This window comes from Lathamus discolor, chromosome Z, assembly GCF_037157495.1.
Source record: "Lathamus discolor isolate bLatDis1 chromosome Z, bLatDis1.hap1, whole genome shotgun sequence".
Taxonomy (NCBI): domain Eukaryota; kingdom Metazoa; phylum Chordata; class Aves; order Psittaciformes; family Psittacidae; genus Lathamus; species Lathamus discolor.
Genome location: NC_088909.1, coordinates 11,595,140 through 11,610,543, shown reverse-complemented (window position 1 = coordinate 11,610,543; position 15,404 = coordinate 11,595,140). Strand labels below are relative to the sequence as shown.

The window sequence follows — 15,404 nt, the reverse complement described above, 5'->3', positions numbered from 1 at the left end:
AACGCACTATGGAGCCAGCACAGACTAGTAATGCATGTCATGAATCTCATGATTCTTACCCATTTTGAGCAAGTTAACCCAGTACTTCATTAGAGTCTAGTAAGGTGCTTTTTTTCCTCTGTAACCACCTGAGAGACAAAATACACAATAATTATTATGTGTGGCAAAAGTCAAAATACTGCTACTACAAAAGCAACATTCAACTCTTTGAATATGTTGTAACAACTTAAGATTACAACAGAAGCACCGTACTTGCAATATGTTAGTAATACAGCAATTATCAACAGAATTCTATTTACGAATGAGGTTTGCATAATTATCCTTATTCTACAAATGGGGGAATTGGGGTACAAGGAAATAAGGTGATTTGCCTGTAGTTGTTCAGGAAACCAGAAGCAGAACCAAAAAAAGAACCCAGGCTTCTTGAGTCCCATTAAAAGGCATGGGAATGGTCTACTTTCATAGTAAGTCCTCCCTATTATTCAGAGCATGACTAGGCAAAGATTTCTTCATTCTGATAGAAGACAAGGTCATTCCATGTCTTATCACTTCAAGAAAATGAATTTAAATAAAGTTACACATATGCTCACTGTATCAGCTAAGTGAAAATAAATTTAGTTACAGTGTGTTATTAATTATAAATGCATCTCAATACACCACTAAAAATATTCGCTATTTTAATGCTCTCAGTAAATTCAGGCAAATAGAAAAAGAACTAAGTAGTGTTTTCTAGTGTAAGGTAATATTAGTAACAAAGTAAATATAAAATATAAGCAAAATCAAAAGGCTTTAGTAACAGATTAACAAATGCTTTTACGACATAACTGGATTGGTCCAAAGTTCAATGGAGTAAAAGGAAATACTTTCACTTATGTAGGCTGTGAAACAGACTATGAACTACTGTGCAAATGACAAAAATAAAAGCAGAAAAAATTGTGAATTCACTTAAGTAGAATTTCTGTGTTTCTTTGTCAAAACAAGAACTGCTCCTAATTTGTTTCATGGGAAATAAAATACTCCATCCCAATTATTTTAGTCATATGCAATTAAAGCAAATTGCTGAATTCATAGTATTCCTGATGTGACATCTTGTATGTAACTGTTCCATGACTAGCACATCCATTAGGACTGTAGCAAGATGGGATTCTGCTTGAAGGAACCAAAATTTCCAGAATCCTATGAAAATGCCTGAACTCGCAAAGCAAAGGCAATTCTGCGAATACGCCCTTAATCCTTGCTCAATGGACCAGTCCCATTTTGCATAAAATGCTTAAATGCTAATTAAGTCAGGGGCAAAATAGTTTTCAAACTAACTACTAGATCTCATGCAGAAAATTAAACATTAGAGCTCCAAGCTCTATTCAATGCAACTGGAACACTATCTGCAAAAGACACCAAGAACCCCAGTCCCACCCCAGGAAAACTTACAGAAAACAAATTAATATCAAATTAATTTCCAGTTCTGGGTATTCCGGCATGGCTTGTCTACACTTAAATACTAGAAAGTCTCCAGCATACAGAGCTGCTGACTTCCCAAGCAGCAGTAGGCCAAAGGACAAATTCCAGGTTGCTTTAGCATGTTTTAAATTTTAAGCCTGTATACTTAGCAAATATTTACCTGAGTTATCACGCTCTGCTCTCAATATATTGCTACTATGAGGACAAGTGCAAGACTCTGGTACAAAGATAAAGGAGCACATACACTTGCCTCACACAAGCCTAATACCTGTATCACTCTTCACCCTCAAGTTCCCAGGGGGAATCTCAAGAACGGCAGCCTACACATGACTGGATTTTTGGCTATGTCATTTGATCCAGCATGTAGTAAGAAGTCTGAATATCCTACTGGAGTTCATTAGCTCACCCCTGTGATAATCTGATGCTTTAATGGGTGGTGAGGCAATTTCTGCATCCCTTACCAACTGCAGAAATCAGTCCCATAGTTCAGCAGTAACACCTGTGTTTCCTAGATATTCATCCACTGTCACAGGCAGAAACTCTCATGGTACATTCTATGAGAAAAAGGAAACAAGACACAAACAAGAAAATTATCACTCTGTGAATCAGCAGATAAAAATGTTGTCTTTTAAACTTCAGAGATTCTGCAAAGGCACAAAGCTCCAGGGTAGCACCCATGTTGATGGGAAACCATGATGGAAAATAAAATCTGTTCAGACCTTCTGGGAAGGGGGAAAACCAAACAAACAAAAAACACCAAAAAACAAACCAAGCAAACCACCTAAGGTCAACTTTGCAACAGATTTATGTGGGTTGAAATGCTACAGGAATCAACAAAGATCCAGCAACTTCTAATTACCTTTGGCTTCTGTTGTCTTCAGAAGAGATATGGGAAATAAAAAAGTAATTTCCCTGAGTCCGTGAAAGATTTATGGAGTATCAGACTACAGGCCAAGACCAACGGGCTCTTCAAACACAGCCTATGTTTTTAGTGTTAGAATTTGCTGCTTGAAAGATACATTTCAAAACTAGGAGTGTGAAGTACCTACTTTAAAAGTTGCATTTAATTTAATATAAACATATTGAAAAATCCTGCCTTGAAATCCATCAACCAGGAGATTAACCATCAGATACCGTAAGACTAGGGACACTATTTGTAGTAAGCCTACATACAAATACATAAGATAAAAATGTTGGTTCAGAGATCTAGAATTTTCCCAAATCCCAGTCCTGACTCAATCCTATTTCTGTGTAAGTCCTGTCTTAGTAACACTGACTAAGACATAGTCATATAATAAGCAGGAAATTAGAGAATACCAGACATCACAAATCTTTTATATGCATTAAAAAGAAACCTCACTTCTCAAATTAGATTATTAGTGCAACAGTACTTACCAACATTGTTAGTAAAAACTCTATAAAGTTGAAGCGTTTGATTTTTCACCTGTTTCCTTCAAACTGATTATTTTTGATGTCTGCACAGAAAAGAAACCCAATGTTATTAGCGCCATTCAACTTTTCCGATATTTTTAACATTGGAACTGCATCCTTCTACTTTATTCATACTACTGGTGTTTATTTTTGCAGTGTCAAAACATATGCAAAAATGCAGTACAATGTAGCAGCTGTCTTGAAAAGCTTTTATTTACGGAAAAGCTTTTATTTACGCAGTAAAGGTTTCCTGGGTGAAGGTTTCTACATAAATCTCTCATACACAGTAGTTTATCCTTAAATCAACACATTATTATGAAACTTGTTAGACAGCATTATGGCAGTACTGAAGCAAGAGTCTTTTGTCCCAAAGCCTTGTGTTCATTCTGGTAGGCAAAGTCACTGGCAGCCTGTCTGTCTCTAGTCCAAATGTATTGTATATTTCAAAATAGCTCTTTATCCCTTCTTGAATAAAAATAGACCTCCTGTGTTTTTCAGAATTAAAAAGGAAATTAAGTTCAAGGGTCAGACTATAGCTTCTTCTCCATGAGCAGCCTCTGTGGAGGCCAAAAAACAAGGTCTACTTATCAATACATTACGGTATATGTACTTCTCTCAGAAAAGTGGGAAAGGGCCATGATCTCACTTTCTCTATAAAGTAGCTACCTGTTGCATTTACTGTTGTTCCAGTCCAATGTGAACAGCCCTGGGATTTTTTTGACGATTCTTCTTGTGGACCGGGAAGACAGACCAGCACCAGAAGGCAGATTTCAACATATGGGAATAGGTGTGTGCACCTGTCTGTGCATGTATACATCCAACCAGGCACAGACACATACATGCACATATACGAGGCAGGGAGAGAGGAGTTGGAAAAAGTAGGATTCCACGAGGCTACTTCAGTTGAACACTTTCCACTAGTGAGATCCAATGAACATGGACTTCTTGTGTTGCCAAACTGAACTCGCTTTATAAAATTAAAAAGAAAACTAACCAGCCACAGAAACCCCCACTTTTAACATCAGCCAGTATCTCCACCACTTAGGATAAGTCCGCTCAGTCAGCTTTGTACTTCCTAAAAAGCCAGAAAAATTACCCTTACCAACAAAATTCATTATCCAAAACAGCACACACAAATTGAAAGACCGACTTAAGAAAGGATTAGATTCAGAAGTGAACTTTAATGCCAATGTAATCTATGTATTAACTGAATATAATACAAAATAGAGATGAAAGCAGAGATAAATGAAAACTTTGCTCAGTGGTAGTTAGTAAATCACATTGAAAGTATCAGCAGATGTGTAAACAGGTCCCACTGGAGACAAACTCAATGTGGCCCAACTCCACGCAGTCAGAAGCACACCTAAGGTAACACCTGTACCTGCGTTGAGCAGCAGAACCCCAGCGTAAGTATTTTCTTCCAGCTGCAACACCTTTTGAAACATCCAAGTCTTTTCCTTCTGTCAGCCACCGGGGGAAACTGCTGCCTTTCTCCTGGGGAACAGATACTAAACCTGTGACCAGGACTTGTTGCAGCAAGCAGACTCATACCAGACTGGTTTGGGTTGGAAGGGACCTTAAAGCTCATCCAGTTCCAACCCCCTGCCACCGGCAGGGACACCTTCCCCTAGACCAGGTTGCTCCAAGCCCCGTCCAACCTGGCCTTGAACACTGCCAGGGGTGAACACAGCTTCTCTTGGCACTCTGTGCCAGCGCCTCAGCACCCTCATAGGGAAGAACTCCTGCCTAATATTTAATGTAAATCTCCCGTCTATCAGCTTAAAGCCATTCCCCCTTGTCCTGTCACTACAGGCCCTTGTAAAAGGTCCCTCTTCTGATTTCTTTTATGCCCATTTCGGTACCAGAAGGCTGCCATGAGATCCGTATTTTAACCAAGCACACCCTCTCCTGCACCCTCACACGTTCCGCAGCGCAGCTGACGCCGGTGAAGCCACTCGGTTTCCACCCTCAGATGTCAGTCAAAGCCGTGCCAGGCTCGGGCCCCCGCTCACCTTCCTGCCGCGCTGCTCCCTGCCCTAGAACCGACCCCGACGCCGGCCCGCGCTGTCCCGGCACCTCCCGCATACCCGGCCGGTTACCGCGCTCACCACAGGGAGCACTACCGCCGCGAGCCTCCGGGGGCCGGGGCGCAGGGCCCGCCCCCCGCCCCGTGCGGCGACGAACGGCGTCCGGGCTCCTTCCGCCGCGCACGCAGCCGAGGGGGGCGGGCCGACAGGCGCCATGGTGGGCCCGGGCGGCGGGGCGCCGCTGGAGAACGCGAACCCGCTCATCTACCGCCGCTCGGGGGAGCGGCCGGTGACGGCGCGGGAGGAGGACGATGAGCTGCCCGACATCATTGACGACCGCGAGATCTTCGATATCCTGCCGGGATGGCCGGGCCGGGCCGCGCTGGGCTGAGGGCGGGCGGGCCGGGGCCGCGGAGCCGGGCCGGTGCAGCTCCGCTCCGCTTTCCTTAACCCGACACATCTCATTCGTTCCATTAACGACCCCGAGCACCCGCTCACGCTGGAGGAGCTGAACGTCGTCGAGCAAGTGCGAGTGAAGGTGAGGTCCCCGCTCGCCGCGGAGCCGTGCGGCCTCTGCCGGCCCGCACCATCATTGACACGGGCGCAGGCCTGCTGCAGCAACCTGTGCAGGTTTACCTGCCCTGTCAGTGAACAAACCAAGCACGGCTTCGAGCTGCATTCGTGTGAAATACGGCGTGGCACCCGGGGTGAAGGCAGCGAGTGTGGTACTGCCGCGGTTTGTACACTGGAGGTGTTTGTTTTAACAGGTGAACGACGCGGAAAGCACGGTGGCAGTGGAGTTCACCCCCACCATTCCTCACTGCAGCATGGCCACCTTAATCGGCCTCTCCATAAAAGTAAAATTGATCAGGTCTCTGCCTGAGAGATTTAAGGTGAGTAATCAAATCACTATGGAAAGCAGAAGAGGGGAATTGTGTTTAAGAAGGAAAAAATAAAAGGCAAAAAATAAGCTAACTAACTTATAATGAAAAATAGCAAGAGCTATTTTAATATTATGGGGGAGGGAACATGCCAGGAACCAGAGAGGGCAGTGGAGTAAAATACTGATGCAGAACTACAGTTGTGTGGCAGTCGTGTCAAGGGTGCAGGGTACCCGCAGTGCTTAGCAGCACAGGAGGAGAGGTTAGTGCCTCATCCCCTTGTCTGAAGCAGGCTTAAGCAGGTGGGAATGCAGAATATTCTGTTATTTCAGACTTTATTCTGCTGTATATCATATACAAATATCATACATTGGCAAGAATATTCTTTTTTTCCTTTCTTCTACCTACTGTCTAATTTTTATTATTAAATAGTTTGAACCTGACCTTCCAGTATTTTGTTGACTTTTCCTTTTGTGATGCTTTTTAAGCTGGATGTTCATATTACACCAGGAACACATGTCTCTGAGCATGCAGGTAAGGTTTTTAGGCCTCTGTTGTATGGTCTTTCTTGTTCTGTATCGTATTAGAATCCCAGAATCAACTAGGTTGGAAAATACGTATAAGATCAAGTCCAACCATTACCCCAGGACTGCCAAGACCTCCACTAAACCACCACTGAGGACCTCATCTACACGGTTTTTGAATACTTCCAGGGATGGTGATTCCACCACTTTCCTGGGAAGCCTCTTCTAATATCTGATCACCTTCTCTCTGAAGAAGTTTTTGCTAATATCCAGTCTACACCTCCCATGGCACAGCTTGAGGCGATTTATCTCTTGTCCTATTGCTTGTTACTTGGGAGAAGAGATCAACCCCCACCTCACTACAGCATCCTTTTGGGTAGTTGTAATGTCAGGTGATAACGTCCTCCCTGAGCCTTCTCTTCTCCAGACTAAACCCCCCAGGTCTCAGCCTCATTACACTTGTGCTCTAGGCCCTTCACCAGCTTTGTTGTCCTTCTCTGGCCGTGCTTCATCACCTCAGTGTCTGTCTTGTAGTGAAGAGCCCAGAACTGAATACGGCATTTGAGGTGCAGCCTCAGCGGTGCCCAGTACAGGGTGACGATCCCTACCCTCACCCTGCCGGCTACACTACTGCTGATACAGGCCAGTATGCTGTTGGCCTTCTTGGCTGCATGTGCATAAGCTGGCTCATGTTCAGCCCCTGTCAGTCAGCACCCCCAGGTCCTTTTCCACTGAGCAGCTTTCCAGCCACTCTTCTATGTATTCTAAACATCTCCTCAGGCAACCTGTGTTCTCAGCTGTCATTGATTTGCCTCCACAACCATTGTGGAGGACTCGGAAAATGGGGAGAGGCTGGAGGGAGATTTCTTCTTGCATAGCTCTGTGCTGCTGGATCATAAACAGCTGCCTGGTTTAACTTGTAATAACATGGTAACTTTGACTATAGACTGCAACTCTGGAGTGTGCTTAGCATCTGTTAAATGCAGTTAGCATCGCCATCCCTGACAGTGTTGAAGGCCAGGTTGGACAGGACTTGGAGCAACCTAATCTAGTGGAAGGTATCCTTGCCTGTGGCAGGGGGTTGGAGCTTTAAGATCCCTTCCATCCCAAACCATTCAGTGATTCTATGATCTGCAGTTTCTAGTGTACTTGAGTACCATAGCAGCAGTATGATTATGTGTCTCAATGTAAAATGCTTTTAAAAAGACATTGTATACCAATGTTTTGACTGAGTTAATGTGTTTTGTTGTGAGTTTTTTGTTTGTTTTTTGTTTTTTCCTTGCACAGTTAATAAACAGCTTGCCGATAAAGAACGTGTAGCAGCTGCTTTGGAAAACTCTCACTTACTGGAAGTGGTGAATCAGTGTTTGTCTGCTCGATCATAATTGCCCGATGAGAAAATTATTGGTATTCTACTATGTTAAACTGATTTTGTATGTAAGTGCTGATGCTGGTGTTACACTATACATATATCTGTGTTCAAAATAAAATCACCCTGATTTTCTGAAATGTTTTCTTACTCCTACAAAAAATGGTATGTGGGAAATTGGCTTACAGGCAGCTACAAAAATACAGTGAAAATTGATTTTTACATTTTATTAGTCATTGCATAGGTAGTCTTTTTCTTTAAAAAGATTAGCTTCAACTTGGTTTATCCAGTTTCTCACTATCCAAAATTAGTTATAAACTGCGATTTAGAAGTGGATTTTGCACAATGGACTTCACAAATTCCTGTGGTTTAAGACCAGGTGGCACCTCAGAACCACGCAGCTGCTCGCTTGCTACTTCCCTTCTTCACCTCCCGCTCCTGGAGGGATGGGGAGGAGAATCGAAAGAATGTGACTCCCACGGGTTGGGATAAGGAGTCCAGTAACTAAGGTATAACACAAACCACTACTACTACCACCAATAATAATGATGAGGGAAATAACAAGGGGAGAGAATGTGCTGTGAGGAATACCTCTTTGGTTAGTTTGGGTCAGGTGTCCTGTCTCTCCTTCCTCCTGGCTTCCTGTGCCCCTCCTCACCGGCAGAGCAAGAGACTGAAAAGTCCTTGATTGGAGTAAACATCACTTAGCATGACTAAAAGGATCAGTGTGTTACCAGCACTGTTCTCGGACTCAAGTTGAAAACACAGCCCTGCATCAGCTACTAAGAAGCAGAAAAATAACCATTACAGCTGAACCCTGGACACAAGTACACAAAGCTAACTGGCAGTTAAAATCTTTACATTCATATGACTGTTTTGGACTCATAATTTTAGCATCAGATGTCAAAAACTGTGTACATTCATGTGTGCAAAGTAGCATCACATTTTAGCAGTAAGTGCAAACACTTCTGAGTTATCTACGTGGCTTTTATTATATTACCTTGGATTAGACAAATACGGAGGATTCCCTAGACCTATAGAATGTATGATTTGTTCTTACTTGTGGTAGGAAATACAGAATCTTTGAGGTGGGTTATTTTGTTGGGGTTTTTTTTTCTTCATGTGCCTGCCACAATATATGAGAGAATAATTCATAGTTTTCAGTAAGAACGGTACAGCTATTTTCTGTATTGTTTCCTTGCAAAATTTGACAGCTGAATTACAAGTTTTGCTTAAAGCTATTGAGATTTAATAACACTACATGACCTAAGCTTCTGGTCTGAGAAATGTGTCATTTACTCAACTGTTGTATTTGGCAGAAATTGATAGTAGAAAAAAAAGAATTCCAGAATTAATTTGAATTTTTGTAAAATGTTACTAATTATGGAAAATTAACATGGAAAATTAACAACCTGATGAAGAAATCCTATTGGGCATGTTGGTGCCTGCTCACATATGATTCATTGTCAGTTACCTGTAGAGTAATACACTTTTAGAAAAGTAGATTGTGCTCACCTGTTTGATGGTAATGCTTTATATTTCAGTGGCATTTTCTCTTGGAGTGTCTCAGATGCTGTTTAAACTTGTGAACACTGTAAACCAAAGCCTAGTCGTCCAGTCTAGTCTGTGTTGAGCAGCTGAGGAAACTGAGGCAGCAGTGATCCACGTGTGACATCTAAAGTCACACAGCCGAACAGGACAGAAACAAATGCAAATCTTCCTGTTTCAGAAATGAAGCACCCAGTTTGCATAGGTCTTCTACAGAAGGCTAATTCAGAAGCAGTCTTAATCTGCTTATTCAGCTTAGTTTCCTTTGAATGATCAATGTTTGGATGTATGAATGAAACTGTAAATAAAGACAGTATTTATTTAGTAATAATATTGAGAAGGGAGCAGAATGGTCCAGCTGTTAATACTATCTTTCCTCTCTGCTTATCTTGCTGCATCGCTAAACTGATTAGTTCTGACATTGCCAGTGTTTGCACCATGAATGAAACTTTAACCATGGCACTGCATGTAGGCAGCTTGTAGGCAGCATGCTTGGTTGGTTTGATTCCGTTTTCCATTTTGTTTTGTTTGGTAGGGTTATTTTTAAAAGGAAATTAATTTTGCCCTCCTGGATTTTGGGGGAGAAAGGAATGCAAATATGTGCCAGGGGGAAAATAGAAGGATGACTAAGCTGCCAACAGATTGCTTCACCCTGTGCTCCAAGTAGAGAAAGAATAGTGAATTATGCTTTGTTGAATCTCTCTGCTTAGCTTTCACCACTACATAATAGTAGCGTCAAATAATTTACTGGGAATTTGGCACTTGCCCCATGAAGCGCATTGTACACAGTAATCCTGAGGTGCAATTTGCACCATTTACTTGCTCAGAAGCAACAGTATGTGGTTAGATTGTTTAAATATATGGTATATAGTTGGGAGATGACTTTTCAGAAAATGGGACTCTATTATGGGGTATCAAAGAAAAGGTCTGAGTTCTGCTACTCGGGGTTGGAGAATTCTATTGCTTTAAGATCTGGCATGCTTCTTTAAATGATGTGGATGTTCATGAGATGATAAAAATGGTTAAGAACAAACCACAGTTACATTGCTCAAGATTCTAGGTCCTCCTGCAGAGGCTCCCTCAGTTTGGATACTTGCTTAATGATAGTGTTCAAGCAAAATTCTTCATTCCCTGCTTTTAATGATTGTTAGCTGGCTCCTGCTATATGGAGATAAAGTGAGAGAAGAAAACATTAACTTACTACAAATACTTCTTTTCAGACTTTTATTTTTCCAAAAAGCTACCCCTAAATTTAGCCTCTGGAATGCTTTGTAACAGGACACATTCCATCAGAAACTGTGACCCTTTTGAGCAGCTGCGTTGAATACAGCCTCATTCAAATCCAGGAAGAATGCCAGAGGCAGACATCTGTTTCATGTTCCTAGGCTCTAGGCAAAGCCTTCCAGGGGTGGCTGAATGGCATTCAGTCCTCTCAGTCTGCAAACACTGCAGCAGGAGCTCCATAGGGCAACTGGCTGCCTTGTGCACTCGGGTAACCTGCCGTGTTTGAGCTGCGGACCAACACGGTTTCACCACACTGCCCAGACCTGGGCCTGCCCACAGAGTCCTGCTCCCTGGGAGGAGGCAGGCTCCTTCCCAGCAGCTCCTGTACTGCCACTGCTGCCTTGTATAAGCAATCTGAAACACGTGAAGACTTCGTTTCCCAATTTCATAGTGGCAGGGAAGCAGCTTAGCAGCTTTGTGCCCAAAGATGCAACTGAACTGTCTGGAAGAACTTCACACTTTGATGGCAGTATTTCTTGTGCTCCTTGGGTGGAGCACTATGCCACATGCTGAGAACTGTTGGTTAACGAAAGCAATTTCAGTCTTCTGACCATGCTTAAGATGGATGTGTTTACTATCAGTACAGTGCTTTGATAAAGATCTTCCTCTGGAGCTTTGATTTATAAGCTACATGTTTTACCTTTTTTTTTATTTTTTTATAGCTGTTAGAAGCATTTCCCTGCCTGTCAAGCGGATGACTGTGCCACTTTCCCTCCCCTTTCTTTATGAAATGCACTGTTTCGCATAAATACACACTGAACAAGTGGCAGAGTCAACTTTTTTCCCTATACAAAAGGAAAGTTTATAGCAAAATCTTTGAAATGTTCCTATGGAAAGGTAATTATCAACAAAGAGAATAAAACCAGGGGAAGTTGAGGCTATTACCTCTATGTTTACATCTGCTCCAGTTGACAACAACATATAATAGAAAGCACATAAAACTTTAATTCATTCCACAATATGTTAAAAATACACAAGAATTTTACAAAGAGCAGGGCCCCCTCTGTTTGTTCAACACAGTTCAGTAGTTGTAGGAGACATGCTATCACATTCTGTATAAGCTGCCCACATATTATTATCATACATTTCTTCCTTCATGTCCTAACTATAAAAGAGCTTTTGCATCCTGTGGCAGGTTACCTCCATTCCTTAGGTTTCCTTCATGGATCAAAGGAGAAGTGTCTGCAGTGATAAAAACATCCTGGTTGGTTGAATGGTTGGAAACCCTGCTCTCCTAACTTGATTTTACACACTCACCAGGATCACTGAGTAATGTGCTAGGTGTCTCATCAGTTTTGATGCTGTTCAGCATCATGTTGCAGCACAAGCAAGCTTCAGATGCAAAGGCTGTCTTTAGCACAGAAGTTAAACCACTCTCCAGAGCTCAGTTTCCAGCACAGGGCTGGAGAGACAGAACACAGCAGCAATTCATTTCCAACAAGTCTGTAGAATAAATATAACTTGGAAATGGGGAGCCGCTGCTGCTTGGGAGCTTTGGGAGGGTGCAGACAAGAGAAAAGGAAATAGCAGGGGCATACACCACCTCACTGTGCTGCCACTAGCAACATGGGGAACAGGGAGCTTCTATGATGCTGGAGGCTTTATCCTCCAAATTACAGGGGAAATTATGAGCTCCCATTACCTTATGCTACACATGTCCCACCCCTCCGGTTTCCTGTTCTCTACAAACTGGTTGCCTGAAGGGGAGATTCCCATGTGGGGCCTGAAGCAAAGAAATGGCCACAGCGTGGACCTGTCTTCTCTTGCTAGGCTGTCACACAGCCCATCCGGTTAGTGCCCTTGCACTGCTGTGGTAGCAAGAAAACCTGTGGTGTCCCAGGGCAGGCAAGTCACAAACAGGAGGAGGAAAAGTATGTATGTGAAACTAACGCTTTAAGTTGGCATAAGGAGATGCACACCTTGCCAGATTGGAAGTGCAGTGGCCAAATAGTGTGGGCAGCAGCTGTATCCATGCTGAGCCAAGCAGGAAGACCCAAGCAACTGGCAAGTCATCACTGCCAAACTCTGTCTGCTGGACGTGATCCTCCCCGTTATTTTGATGTGACTGTGAGATGATGGTTTATCATAGCACGTCTTTTCCTAACCCTCCCAAATTAGTTTCATCTGAGTTCCTATCAGATGTGTCACACATGGCCTTGACCAAAATAACATCAGTAGATTGCCAGGAGCTTGCTTAACCCCAGGATGCCTGGCAGCTTGATTGCCTACACTTTTGCTAATGGAAGAGCTGGCACATGCTCTGCCTAAGGATTATGAAAGTATCTAAGCAGCAGTGCTTTTTATTTCCCCTGCAAAGTGGCAAATAAATCGTCACTGTAGTCTGAAATGCTTGTGGAGAAAAACTATAAATGCCAATAGATTGCACTTCTTTCTTTTTTCCTAACAGTTTTAACAGAACAAAACTAGTTTTATTACTGAAAATCAGAAAACAGTTTCATTGACACCGCAGCCAACTTTTTTAAGAACACAATTACTTTTTAGGTTGAGAGAAGAAGATTAGGAATGAGTCACATAAATTGTTTCTTTTCAAATCGGTACTGACTTCTTTTCACAACAATGCATTTTAGACACTTTTTAAAAAAAAGTCAATAATGCAAAAAGCCTGTCAGATTCTATTTTATTAATGAGTCTTATTAATGACAAAATTGACCAGGAGCTTGAAACAGGAGCTGTTATTTAAACAATTTGTTCCTCTTCCCCTTCAAACTCACCATTCTGGGTCTGAGCCCTCAAACTTGAGTGCTTTAATTGAGGTTATACTCTGGATTATATTTTTAGCATGGAAGTGATGACGTCTCATCACATTTATTTTTGTTGGTAACAATAATATTGGTCCATTCATTGTAAAATAACTGAGAGTTAATTTATTTTTTCAAACAGAAAGTAACCATTGTATCAGCTTTAACCTCAGTCCTAACTGCCTTACTTTAAATGCATATGCCATTTGCATGTACGTATTTCAATTCATCTGTACTCTAAGCACTTAACTCCAAAGGAGATGTACTTATGCAGTTATTAGTCATATAACTAATAGTTCTCTGCATTCTACTGCTGAATGAACACTTACAGTTTAGATCCTAATTGTATACACATCTATTAATGTATCATACTAGTTTAGCACTTGTAACATACTCTACTAGTGCTTCAAACTGCAGGAACTTTGATCTGAATGTTAGAAAGACACTGTACCTTCTTCTGACATTTCACTGCTATCCGATCTTCATCCTCTTCAAAGCTGCTTGACTCTTTCACTGACTACAAATACATTGTGGGGGTTTTTTGGCTTGCATGCCTAACAGGGCAATCCCTGCTTCGTCATGAAGAATGACTAGATGAAAGAGAGAACGTGGTATGAATTGTGCCTTGCTCCAGCTGGGAAGAATGGAAGCCACCTACAGAACAGGCTCTGGAATACACAAATAAAACAGCATGCCAAAGAAAGGAAATGCATATGTGAAAGCTGCCAAGACTGTGGTGTAGTGTCTCTGATCAGCTACTTTCAGGTCTGTACCAGAAAAAGTGCAGGCCACAGAAACTGCAATGTACAGGGCACTTGCTCTCACAAACACGGACCACTTGTGAGAGACTGCCCTCCTCCAGGACAGAATGTGTTCCCTAGTGCCCACATACCTCCTACCTGCACTGTGCATGGCCTGTCCCAGCCATGCAGGCTGCACCAGACTGGGAAACAAAACCTGAAACCACTGCAAGTTAAACATGTTTTTGGATGTAGAGACAAACTGGCAACTTAGTGAGATGTACAAAATGGCATACATGGAGAGGTAGAAAAGGAGAAATGGGAAATGGGATAGCTGAAATCATGAGCTGAGATCATGAACCTCAGTGTGGCTGAGGGGCTGGTAAGGGCATCCGGCAGATGCTGCTACAATTTCACATGGGTCAGCGGCTGTCCTGAGACCTGGCCAGCACAAACCCAGATGAGAAACAAGGGATGATGTCTTCATCCAGCATCTCACAGCTCCTGCTGCCTCTCGAGGCTGGAAGTTGTCCCCCAGATTCCAGAAGCTGGCCTGGATCTCTGCCATCCTCTGTTTGCTGGGGTCATCATTGTCATCCAGGGCACCAAAGGCATCAATGTTTATGCTGTACCAACTACATCACATCAGGTTTTTACTTGCATTTAAACAAATCCCTTCATAAGCATAAAATCAGTGTTCACCATTCACAACAGCCCTGTCCCTACATATAGTGATGGACTGTACATACAACAGCATGCCTTTTCCACTCATAAAATCTTTTTGAAAGCTGACACAGTTTCTGCTGAACTGAGATATTATTTATTGCAGCTGACTTGGTAATTATTGAAGCATTCTATTTTAATTAGGATGAGGGTTAATGAAATCTGCCATAAAATCATTTGTGTTTTAATCTTTGTAAAAAAACTTACAGATAGGCAATATACACAGAGAAATAAATAGGAGCAGTACACAATGCATAATTATCTTCTGTCATAGCTAATCAGAGAAAGCCTATACATCGAGATGACTTGATGATGACAGGACAACAGACTAATTTCTCCAATGAAACGTTTTCTTCTTATAAGGTAAAAAAAACCCACTGCATCTATATGAGATCATCTAGCAAAGTCCTCCTTCCTGAAAAATACTATATTCTTTTTTGTTGCCTAGCTACATGTGCCTGTTACCTTAGAAGGCTGTAGATTCATCTGAATGATTCTGGTGGTGCTGATGTGCTTCGGCAGAAGAGTAATGCAAACATATAACCCTTTCTTCAGTAAAGATTATGAAAGAAAGGGGTGAGTGTGAAAAGAAAGAGCCTTTGTGGAAAAGCAATTTACTGTATTCATCATATTCTTTTTGACATTAATTGTTGAGTAAAG

At 42.2% G+C, this 15,404-nt stretch overlaps 1 protein-coding gene across 1 annotated transcript; it reads left to right on the top strand.

The window, feature by feature from the left end:
• Positions 1-5,057: 5,057 nt before the first annotated feature.
• Positions 5,058-7,830, top strand: CIAO2B (cytosolic iron-sulfur assembly component 2B). Its single transcript, XM_065662643.1, has 5 exons — positions 5,058-5,268; positions 5,377-5,454; positions 5,684-5,809; positions 6,286-6,331; positions 7,609-7,830. Exons 1-5 carry the CDS (start codon positions 5,131-5,133, stop codon positions 7,704-7,706), a joined length of 486 nt encoding a protein of 161 aa, XP_065518715.1. The 5' UTR covers positions 5,058-5,130; the 3' UTR covers positions 7,707-7,830.
• The last annotated feature ends 7,574 nt before the right edge of the window (positions 7,831-15,404 follow it).

Bases quoted from the DNA above. Each gene is read 5' to 3' on its own strand.
- CIAO2B (XM_065662643.1), top strand. From the start codon at position 5,131: ATGGTGGGCCCGGGCGGCGGGGCGCCGCTGGAGAACGCGAACCCGCTC. The intron at 5,269-5,376 runs ATCCTGCCGGGA...AACCCGACACAT, and splicing joins ACGACCGCGAGATCTTCGAT to CTCATTCGTTCCATTAACGA. The intron at 5,455-5,683 runs GTGAGGTCCCCG...TTGTTTTAACAG, and splicing joins TCGAGCAAGTGCGAGTGAAG to GTGAACGACGCGGAAAGCAC.